The 12,399-nt window shown below is 36.3% G+C and overlaps 1 protein-coding gene across 1 annotated transcript; it reads left to right on the top strand.

Moving 5' to 3' along the window:
- Positions 1-1,677: 1,677 nt before the first annotated feature.
- Positions 1,678-12,015, top strand: LOC126792911 (probable E3 ubiquitin-protein ligase ARI7). The gene is made up of 15 exons (XM_050519424.1): positions 1,678-1,902; positions 2,426-2,550; positions 2,894-2,999; positions 3,114-3,204; positions 3,316-3,488; positions 4,591-4,695; positions 4,771-4,859; positions 6,393-6,500; positions 6,702-6,792; positions 6,868-6,957; positions 7,476-7,523; positions 9,776-9,847; positions 10,728-10,827; positions 10,939-11,065; positions 11,546-12,015. Exons 1-15 carry the CDS (start codon positions 1,732-1,734, stop codon positions 11,715-11,717), a joined length of 1,668 nt encoding a protein of 555 aa, XP_050375381.1. The 5' UTR covers positions 1,678-1,731; the 3' UTR covers positions 11,718-12,015.
- Positions 12,016-12,399: the final 384 nt, after the last annotated feature.

The raw sequence follows: 12,399 nt of genomic DNA, 5'->3' as shown, positions 1-12,399 counted from the left end.
CCAAATTCAATACTTTTCTTATTCTTTTGCCAAAATCTATTCCTTTGATTTTTCTTCTTTTCTTTCTCCTTTTGAGGAAGAGATGAACAATGGAGGTACATATATGATTATTGATAGTGATGACAAAAATGTGCTCACATTTCTTTCCGAACAATCTGTGTTTGATGATGACAGTGACTTTAGTTCAAGTCAATAACACACTCAGAATGATTTTCTGGGTAAAGATTCAGAATTTCTCTCTCCGTACTTTATTTATAAGGCTTCTACTTTCGTGAGTAGAACTCTACAATGGAGGGCAATTGTTCTAAGATCATGTATTGCTAGAGTTTGCGTCTCTAATGTTTTAGTTTTAGTGCCACTGTCGCAGGATGTTGGGGTTCTTATGCTTCTTGCAAGTAGAAGTCTTGAGGGCAGTCACATAAGCTAGCCATTCATTTAAGCCCTCTATTAAAAAAAATAACTATACAAATTAATTGTTGATTAAGATGAGAGTTATACGAATGATAGATCGAATAACTATGATTTTTTATTGAATGATATAAGGGCATATATATAGACATTACCTAGGTGAATCCCGAAAGTTTTAGAATTCTAATATATTATAGAGTTGGAATCTATCTCTAACTAAAAACCTAATAAGGAAAAATAGTTTCCCAATCGCACCAAGGTATGGAACTTCAGGACCAAAAATCTCTTCATCATCTTCTTTAGGACGGAATGGATCTTTTATGATTTTCATACTACAGACGATCATGAAAGTTGATAATAGATTGCATAGATCCATATTGAAACATCGGAGCATCTTTAGCATGTAATTGGATTGATGCACAAAGACACCGTCAACCCTTGAACAAAGTTCAAGACTGAGAAAAAATTTCATTCTCCCTAGGTTCTTTATCTCAAATTCCGACTTCAAATAAGCCACAATTTCTTCAATTTCACTAAGAGTACCAATAATGTTCATGTCATCAACATAAACAACGACAATGATGAATTCCAAATTTGTCTTTCGTATGAACACGCATGGACATAATTCATCATTCTTATAACCCCTCCTCATCAAGTATTCTCGCAACCGACTGTATTACATTCTTCCAGATTATTTAGCCTGTAAAGCGGAACGCTGCAATCTGACTGCATAAGCACTTCGTGGTCTAATACTCCCTCAAGAATCTTCATTTATATATCTTTGTCTAGATCCCCATACAGATATGCTGTGACCACATCCATAAGCTACATACTTAGTCTTTCAAACACCACCAGATTAATAAGGTAGTGCAAGATAATGATGCCCATCAATAGGAGAATAAGTCACCTCATAATCGATGCCAAGACGTTGGGAGATTCCTTGTGCCAAGACTTGCGCTTACGAACAAAGACCTATTTTATTAAACATGTTTAATGGCTTTTGATTCGAAAAGAAGAAGTTGAATTACTCATATACCCTCCAATATACCAATGCCGTAACGGAGTTTAAAAACTAAACGCACGTCTGGCCGTTGCATTCGCGTGTAGAATAAAATTATGATACTGTCTTGCAAAATTCAAAATTCAAAAAGAAAAAAAAAGAAAGGAAAACATGGCGCCACGTACGAGTGCGGTTTCACTGTACAGAAGGAGGTGAGTTGATATACTTTGGAGTTCACATTTCTCATTTCTGAAACCCGAACACACACAGAGACATACTTTGGAGTTGTCAACACACTTTCTCTCGCTTTCCTTAATTATTAGATGGATTCCGAGGACGATATGCACGACGCCCACGACGTCGAATCCGACGACGACGGTTTCTACAGCGACGCCGCCTCCGACTACAATTCACACGACGACGATGACGACGACGATTACGTCATCGAGGAAGATGAAGACGGCATCAACATGATCCAGGCCCGCCGCCCTGAGGTGCAGTACACGCTTCTCCCTCCCTCTCTCTCTCTCTCTCTCCCCTCAATTTCCAATTTGGGGGGGGGGGGGGGGTTCGGGTGATCTGAATTGACTTAGTTAGTTCCCGAGCTGATCTCAATTTCGATGATCATACTCCTCTCTTCTGAGTAATGAGCCTAAAATAGAATGACTCGATCGCAACATGTGAATTAGGCCTTGAAATTCTTTTTCGGAATCAATTTAGGAGTGAATCAAGCCTCTGGGCTTAAATTTATCATAGGGATTACTAAAGGTAAAGGTCCTTCAGAGGTCAGCTCATGCTAAAATGCTTCAGCAAACATGACACTGCACTTGTTCATCGTCCACTCGAGTTTATAATGTTTTAGACATTCTTTAATGTCTCTCATCATTCTTCTGGATGAGAGTTGATTCTTATCAGTTCTAATTGAAACCGACTTAATGTCTCTCATCAATTTTGTTTGTCAAAATCTAAATTTGTCCTTCTTTTCTTCTTCTTCTTCTTCTTCTTCTTCTTCTTCAGAATAATTATATTGTCTTGAAGGAGGCAGACATAAAGGAGCGCCAGGAAAATGATATTTCAAGTGTATGTTCTGTGCTTTCCATATCAAGAGCCGCTTCAACCATTTTGCTTCGCTACTATAACTGGTATCCTATTTTTACTTGTTTCCATTGTTCAGTTGTTTACATCCCACTTTTCACGTTGACTTAAAATCCAGTTTATTATCATATCTAGAAGTGTGTGGGTTTCTGTTATATAGAACTTTATGTTTTTTTTTTTAAATTCTGAGTATGGTAACATGTGAACCGTTGCCACTGGCCGTTGTAGCCAATTGGTACCAATCTGTTATATTTGTTTTTGGGGGTGGGAGGGGCCACAGGGGAATATCACACCCTTAGGTTGAAAAAAGAGAGAGAAAGCTTTCTGAATCTTTAGGGTTATTAATTTTAGTCTTTAACGTGAGTGATCTGAAAAACGATTGTATGGCAGGAATGTCAGTGAAGTGCATGAAGCATGGTTTGCAGATGAAGAGAAAGTCCGGAAAACTGTTGGCTTGTTACCTGAATCAGTTATTCAGTTTCCGAAGTCAAGAGAAGTAAGCATAGACAGTAGAAGAGCTTAATTTTTTTTTATTTTTTATTTTTTGGATAGTTACTTGTTTCTTTCTCTTATTCTATACTATTCTAATTCAGTATGTTTTGTGGGGCAGCTGATGTGTGGGATCTGTTTTGAAGCCTTTCCACCTAGTAGGCTAAAATCTGCTGCTTGTGGTCATCCTTTCTGTTTTGAATGTTGGCAAGGTTTGTTTTTGAGCCACTTTCCCGTTGCATTACTTTTGTTATTTTGAATTCTTGCAATAACCACATTTCTTAACATTTTTTAATGGCTCTGCCTATGCGGTATTGTGATAGGTTACATTAAATCATCCATCAATGATGGTCCTGGATGTTTGATGCTGAGATGTCCAGATCCATCTTGTGGTGCTGCTGTTGGTCAAGACATGATTAATATGTTTGCCTGTGATGATGATAAGCGAAAGTACTCAAAGTACCTACTTAGGTCTTTTGTTGAAGACAACAAGAAGGTACATATTTTAGTTAATGATATCCGATGGACCTTCACTCAGCTTATTAATTGTTTTGAGCTTCGCATCACTAGTATCCACTATCCAGTATTCTTACATTTTAAAATTATTCTATAAACTGATTACGGAGAAGAGCAGAAATAAAAACCTGTTGTATGGTAATGTTGGAGTTTTCTTCTTAGGTTGGAATAATTTTGATAATTAGCATATACGACATTTTGGCCTCTTCCTCTGGAAACATGGTCAAGACTTCCAATATTTCCAGTTTGAGTTTCAAGTACAAACATCAATTATCTTTCAATAATCTGACTTGGCTGAATTTCTACGAGATTCAGTCAATAACTAGAAAGGCCTGAACCATGAAGCTTAAGGTTTAGCGATGCTGCTCTCCTCCCTCAATAGAGGGCATGCTAATATGCACACATGACTGTTTTCTTTTGTTTTATTTTCAGGTTATTATTTATTATGAAATAGTGCAGGATTGCTAATGTGGTACCGAAAGATTTTTTAGAACCTATCAAATTTTCTTTAAGGAAAACCCCCCAAAATATGAGTTATTTTTCAGTGTTCTCTCAATCTTAATGGTTCATCAGCATTCCCCTCAACTTGAGGGATGGATCAGTTTACCACCTGCTTTTTCCTTTTTGGGATCTTAATACATTCCAAGATGCGAAACGTAGGGTATGGTGTCAGATATATCCAAACCAATCACATTTTGCCAAACAAAAAAAAATCCTAATATTTGATCACCGCTCCTTTATTTATGCAAAAATTAGATAATGACATCATCAACGTTTCAAAATTTCTTAGTACATAAGGTTTATGTTATCAATAGCTGTACAACATACATAATGTGATAATGGTTAATGTTTTATTATTTTCTATTATAGTTTGCATTTTTTTCATATGAATGATTGTTGTTATTCTCCAACAATTGTGTATGTTTGTGCATGTGTGGTATGGCTTTATATTTTTTTTCCTACTCAAAGCATACTTGAATAATGATTATTTTAACGTTTTAATGGTATGATGGTAGATTGAGTGTCTTTTCCTTTCTATTTCGATCTTTCTCACCATTTGAATTCTGCTTCATGTTTTGTAGACCAAGTGGTGTCCGGCTCCGGGGTGTGAGCATGCTGTAAATTATGTTGGAGATAATGAAAATTATGATGTTTCTTGCTTCTGTTCATATGACTTTTGCTGGAGTGTAAGTTCAGTATGTTATTTATACCTTTGTATAACTTCAGTAGACTGGATGTGTCATCTACTTTTGGGTTCGCAGTGTACGGAGGAAACCCATCGTCCGGTGGACTGTAACACTGTAAGGTTGTGGATTTTGAAGAACAGTGCAGAGTCTGAAAACATGAACTGGTATATTCTATTAGCATCTCAAATTCTATCATGTGGTTACCTGCATCATTTTGATATGTTACCATTTCTTCTATATAGATGTGGTTATTAACCAATTTCTGTTGTCATTGGCTTGTCTAAAAATTCATTTGTTCACCTTGTGCATGTCTTTTTTTTTTTTTTTTGGTCAATACCTTGTGCATATCTTAGATAGGATAGATTGTTCTACTTCTCTTTGGGAGTCTCTGTTCTACACTCATTCCTTGTGGTATGCTCTCTTGATGATTGCCACTGGTTTTGATTAGCTACTGATTTAGTGATTTGATGATAATTTCATACACTAAGTAAACAGTTTCATCATTAGTAAGGTAAATAAGGGATCTTAACCTTTGTGCTGAAAACTTTGAAATGATAGAAGTCCCTCACAAAGTCTGTAGTATCCTTTTAGAGTAGAATGAAGGGGTTGTTGAATTTACTGGATGTGAGTGAAATAAGTATATTGTCTTGTCTGGATGACGTTTTAACCAGATTAATGGTTGCACTTTGTGAAGTTTTAATAATTTTCTCCAGGGTAATAGGGTTACATGTGTTTGTGTTCTTGTCTGTTCAGCATCTAGAGTTTGTGTAGACTATTGAATATATAAGCATGGACACCAATCATGTTGGTTACTTTCGATGTTAGGTGCCAAGTGAAGAAGTTTACCTATGTGTCTGTGTGCGCTTGCTGGCTTTTTCATATCTACCATTATGGCTTCTTAATTTCTTATCCGGAAAAAAGAAAAAACCTTTACAAATTGCAAGACTCCTCTCTCTCTCTCTCTCTCTCTCTCTCTCTCTCTCTCTCTCTCTGCTCTCCCCCCATAACACCTGACCTTGCTCTTAAATAGTATCATTAGGGAGAGTGCCAACCATTTTATTTTCACCAAGTAGATTAGACTAAAATATGATCTCACAATAAATAACAACATTATCAGCTCCTTCTTCTACCTTTTGACACGTAACAAAACCTTAATAGGCGTTTGGTATGTGTGAGTCTATATTATAATTTTCTGAAGTAGGTCACAAATATTTTTTGCTTGCATGGCCTGAACTTCGACCCTTGAAAGGGCAACGGATGGTCTCTGTGTTGTGGTTTATCAAACAACATCGTTCTTAAGAGTAATCCATTAGTGACTTTGTATTGAGGTCATGACTGATGTAACTTTGGTTGAATGATCATGCTTCTCTGTGTATGTTTCTGCTGCATGCTTTTTCATCATACATAGTCAACTTTGTGGCGGCCCTTTACTATGCTTGTTATTCTTAAATGGTTTTATGTCTACATCGAATTTTTATTTGCATTTTTAGAATCGTTCTCTTGCTATAAAAATTTTGTTGGAACTATCAATGACATATGAATTTGTGTATATTGTGTATGTGATACTATGATGATTAATTGAGGATATAGAAATCAAATGAGAAAATGAAAAACCTAAAAATAAACTCTTGGTATTACTGTTATGATAGTTGAGTGGAATTCTAATGTAATGTATTTAATCTATTGATGACACTCAGGATATTAGCCAATTCCAAGCCATGTCCAAAGTGCAAGCGACCGATTGAAAAGAACCAAGGTTGTATGCACATGACATGCTCACCAGCTTGTAAATTTGAGTTTTGCTGGTATGTTTTTTCTGTTTCTGCCTCTTCCCCACTCCCTGTCATGAATATTGATGGTGTTTTTGAGATGTGCACACAAACACACATAATTTTAATGAAGAGTGGAATATTAACTAAAGAATTGCCATGTATAATGATTACACAAGTAAATGGACATATGGGGTTGATACATATATCTTGTGCAAAAATCATATGTAAATGCAGGCTGTGCCTTGGTGCATGGTCAGACCATGGGGAGAGGACAGGTGGTTTCTATGCTTGTAATCGCTATGAGGCAGCTAAACAAGAGGGAGTTGTAAGGATCTTACTGTTTCTCTTTGGTCATTCAGACTTTGTTTCCCCCCTTTAAATATAGAATGTTGTTTTGTAGTATGATGAAGCTGAGAGAAGAAGAGAAATGGCGAAGAATTCTTTGGAGAGATACACTCATTATTATGAACGTTGGGCAAGCAATCAATCGGTATACACAATTTTCTTTAATCCTATCTCCTGATCGCTAGATTTGTTAAGCCATCAACCGTCTGATTGCATTGTCTTCATGTTTTTAACATACTTTTATATCTGTTTTATCGAACATGGCAATGATTACTATTGATTTCTTGTGTGCTTTGTTCTTCAAATAAATGGGATTGCAAGTAAAGCTTGTGTCCATAGTTAAATTTTTTACAGAAGATGTTGATAACTGGTAGGGGTATGACTAGGATTATCCTTTTCTCTATACACTCTGGGTTTCAAGCGACTGAAGCTTATATCCTTAGAGGAGTACAATTCTTGCAGAAGATGTTAGTAACTGGTAGGGGGTAGGATTACACCAATTTTTCATGACTTCAATTTTAATGTCTTGTATTGAAAAACAGGTTGGGAGCTTCCTTAAATTATTTTCAAGATGTGATTGTGCCTCTCATATGTTTTACTGATTAAATTATTGAAGCACTGAAACTTAAATTTATACCAGTTTTTGTTGTTGTTGTTTGGCAGTCAAGGCAGAAAGCTCTTGTTGATTTACATCAAATGCAAACTGTCAATGTAAGTATATAAGCACAGAACGAATTCATACATGCGCTGCATGTATTTTGTATACACATACTTGTGTCAGTCCACACAAATGCACAGATACATGTGCAATCTTCACATCATGAGTAACTTAATAGTCATATTTCTATCAGATTGTTGCAGCTGGAAGTTGGAACTATGCCTTTAATTTGTGCATGTTAGATAACGTTTTTTTTTTTTGAATTTAAGGAGTAAGATGCTAAGGATTTTGAGGATAAAGTCTATGGATGAATTTGATGAGAAAACTGTACTGATTTTAGTTGTAGGTGTAAGGGAAATTTTGAAGTTAATATATGAGTAATTAATGATTTTTTAATTTTCACTTCAGACTTTGCACTTTTATAAATTCCACACATGGACTGGGGTTTTGTAATTCCTGTGTATAACCCCCTCATCATGATGAGTGAGTGAATAAAAAACTCAAGGGTTGGAGTTAGTGAAAATGAATAAAGGGTTGTTGGAAAACATGTCACTTCTGGATGTGGGATCAAGAATAAAAAGTCCTGAACCATAAACCACTTTTTATTCTTCCTCCCATCCTGCCTTTTTTTTTATATCTTTTCAGTAGCAACTTGGTTTTTTCTCTTTTTTGAAAGGATAAAATACTGGTTACTCATAGTTTTACAAATTCGATAGTTTACTCCTTCAAGTTTCAATTTCAACTGATCACTCCTTATACTTTTCAAATTCGAGCAATCTGGTAATTCCGTCATCTTTCCATCCAATTTGGGTGTTAAGTCCATCCAATTTCTGTTTGCCCAAAAAACAATTTAACACTCAATCTGGATGAAAAGATGACGGAATGATCAAATTGCTCGAATTTGGAAAGTATAAGGAGTGATAAGTTGAAATTGAAACTTAAAAAAGTAAACTGTCGAGTTACTAAAAATTGGAGTAACCAGTATTTTGTTCTTTTTGAAACAAAGCAAATACAATCATAGAGAACAGGTGTAATTTCAAAGAATAGTTGAAAAGCTGCATACAACCTTGGAGATAACAATACTAATAAAGGAAATAGGAGATAATATCCTTACAGTCTAATTATAGGACTGAAAGGAAATATTATAGTGTATCCTTGGTTGGATTTATGTAGAAAAAGACCAAAAACTCTAGATCCCACAGGTAAAAGCTGGCCAACATTCTGCAACCGCTAAAAGTATCAAAGTCTTTTTGCCGCCCTTAAAAACTGAATTCTTATGAATTCCTACCACCCTCTTGGGATGACCCAGCTTTAGAGTTTCATGTAAATAGCCATGTTTTTCGGAAAAACCTCTAGAGGGAAAGGGAGTGGGCATTGCCTAGGGTTCAATTGCAAAATGCAAACAATAGAGGTTTAACCTATGTAGCACCGATATTGACACGGACACCGCGACACCAACACAGCGTGAAATCTTAGGTCCTGACACGGCGTCGACACAACAATTAATATATAATTTAATAGATTTATTCATGTGTAAAATAAATATATAATACATGAAATTACACCAAAATAAAGTTTTAAGTTCATTCCATTGCATAACTGATCCACCAGACCACAATTCTACCCACTTCATTCTCCATCTTACTCCATGAGTCAATTATTTTCTAAATACCTAAGTCCTAAACTTATTCCTATGACCTTGCAAACAAACGAAATAAGGTATAGATTGAAATCTCAAGCCAGTAATCAGGGTACTGGGTAAAACTTAGCAAAGAAGAGCCAGGGGTTCTGGGTAGCAAAGAAGACAAACGGGGCAGGGGGTACTGACTCACTGGTGAGATGGAGGCCGGCAGGGAGCTCCATGAAGAGAATGATCGCGTTGTCCTTAGCTTTGGCAAAGAAACACCTTTGGCTCGTGTTCGTCTTCTTTGGCTTGCGTCCGATGATGAGCTGGTGTGTCGGTCAAAGTGTTGGGAAGTGTAAAAAAAAGTCAACATTCATGACACGCCGTGTCGGCTTGTCAGGAAGTGTCGGACACTTCGACACTCCATCCTTAGAAGTGTTGGTGATACCCGTTTAACTTCTGAATATATATTGAAAAGACATTGCTGGTTGCAATGTTCTTGGAAATAGTTATTTTGGTGTTCAAATTTTGATTAAAATTTGTGTTTCTTGTTACAAAGTTTGGATGTTTGAAGATTTTGCGATAGTTTCTTGTTTTCATTGAGCTTGTGATTATGCCCATGCTATCTTGAAATTCTAAAATTCGATAGTTACCTCATCAATTTCTTGGTTCTATTACCAGATGGAGAAGCTGAGCGAGATACAATGTCAACCTGAGTCACAGCTCAAGTTCCTATCTGATGCCTGGCAACAGGTAAATTTCTATAAGTTTCATTAAACTATTGAGGAATATTATTACTTTTTTCTTTGGTATAAATTGTATTAACATGTAGAGCTAAGTTACTGCATCGAATTAGATTTGTTTTGCTAAACTTGCTGGCATAAATTCAATTTTAGGATTTTACTCGAGGGTCAGTTTGTCATCCACTATTATATTCCTGCAACAAAAAAGAACAAGATGAGAGAGAATGAGCGCTGATGAAAGCCATGTTAAAATTGTGTCTGCTTAAAGAGGAATATTAGACCATTTCCAAACACGTCAATAACATACCGAGTGCCAGCAACATTTGCTAATATAATTGCTAGTCAATGACATCAAAAGCCCCATGTATAATTTGTTGTGGGGTAAAGGGAAACTTTTTTGGCCAATTCCACCAGAAAATAAACATTTGTAATGCAAAAGGCAGAAGCTGATAGGTTCTGCCCTAGCCACCTATTGGCTAGACTAGGACAGTAACACTAGGAAGCAAAGAACTCAGCAAGAAACAATCAAAAACATAAGATGTAGGCTGTAAGACTAGGATAGGAACGATCTATTTGGTCTCTGGGCTAAGTATCCCAAAGAAACTCTATTTTCTATAAATAATCAAAAGCAAACTGATTACAAAGACTCTGAAACACCCTAATATACTAGTTAAGAAACGTAACGGTAATCCTAATGAAACAGAAATAAATGATAACAAAGACCTAAAATGCAAGAACAAACATAAAGACCCAAAAACAGCAATGAAAGACAATAAACTCCTAATTTAAGCTAGCAGTTTCAGTTCTTTTTGGATGCTCCTGCATCAATTTGGCCTCTAACTCAAGATTCAGAATGCTGATTTTATTGTGCCTGTCATCTGTGGTTGCAGATTGTTGAATGTAGGAGAGTGCTGAAATGGACTTATGCGTATGGATACTACCTAACTGGACATGAAAATGCTAAGAAGCAGTTTTTTGAGTACTTGCAAGGTATTACTCCGTATTAATTCATTTACTCTATTTATATTAGCAGGAAGCCAGGAAGCTGATTGGAAATGTATTGTGTATTTTCTGAAATTAAACTTCCTGCTTTACCTTTAGGTGAGGCTGAATCTGGGCTGGAAAGGCTTCATCAATGTGCAGAAAAGGAGCTACTACCATTCCTCAGCGCTGATGGCCCTTCACAAGAATTCATTGATTTCCATACAAAACTAGCAGGACTGACCGCGTAAGTTTTCTATTTAGATTGGTTCTTGGTGTGTGCTGATGTGGACTTCCCAAAATGTACCTTCAGATGATCCTGCATTTAATATGTAAAGAAACATTTTTTTTAAATCTATTTCTTTTTCTACGATAAAAGACGTGACATGGAATAATGAGTTTTATGGTTGTAAGGAAAGACTTTTAGTTTTTTAAATGGAAAGATACACACCGAAAGCAATATAGATACAGTGGAAGAACCTAGCTTATTTACTAATTGATTTTTTAACTTAAAATTAAGAGTATCCTTGCCTGTAAGAGCCTACCAGGACATGATATAGATGTTTTCAGACTAGAATGACGTTCCAGAAATAGGCGAGGTAATATGAGTCTTTATTTCTAAGTACGTAATTGGAATGTTTCACGGGCATACAGAGTTTTCTACCTGCTAGTTGATTACTTGATATATAACATGATTGCTTTAATATTCTCATTATAACTGTGACAGGGTGACTAAATCCTACTTTGAGAATCTGGTGAGGGCGCTGGAGAATCACCTATCAGACGTGGACTGTCACCAAGCTAGCAATCCGGCAACAAGCTCAAAAAATGAAACCAGCAAAGGAAAAAGTGGCAGAGGAAAGGAAACTGATCGAGCGGGTGGCTCCAGCAGAAAGTAATCACTTTAATTATGCCAATGTCAAGTTGCCACCTCACGCAGTGTGCTACCATCATTAGTGAGTATGCCAAACCTCTTATTTTGTGGCAACTCGGACTGGGATAGACTATGGACAATAAGGGGGACTCCTGGTGTGAGAACATAAAGGGAAGAATATGACAGTCTATGGAAAAACAAATGCCTGTTGTGTATTCTTATCGTTGGTTGAAACTTGGTGTGCTTCCTTGTACAGATGGATGTTATAGGACCTACAATTCCTATTGATACTGATTATATATACATATATATAAATTTAGATGGAGTACTCAATTGTGAATGCATATTGTTGCTTTGCTGTACTATCATTTTCAGTGATGTTTGGTCATGGGATGTTTTTCTTCAGCATACATAGTTCTGATGAGGTGAAGAATATTGTTTTTTGTCCTAGCACTCGGTCCTTTATGCTTAAGCTGATACGGCCCGAATCTTTTATTGCATTATTTATTATTGTTAAGCTTAGGTACGTTTGTTATCATACCCAATTTTTTATTTTGGCGGTTGATTGGTCGTTACGGAGTTTGTCGGAGGAGTACCCGATTTGGAAGTTACTATTTCGAGTTGGAGATTTATACAAGTGATGGAAGTTTCCCTTTTTGGGAATGAAAAAATAAAGGGAAAGAAGGAAAGAGTGCAGCCGAGCCCGA

The sequence above is a fragment of the Argentina anserina genome, chromosome 4, assembly GCF_933775445.1.
Source record: "Argentina anserina chromosome 4, drPotAnse1.1, whole genome shotgun sequence".
In the NCBI taxonomy this organism is placed as follows: Eukaryota; Viridiplantae; Streptophyta; class Magnoliopsida; order Rosales; family Rosaceae; genus Argentina; species Argentina anserina.
This window is presented reverse-complemented; position numbering and strand designations above follow the sequence as displayed.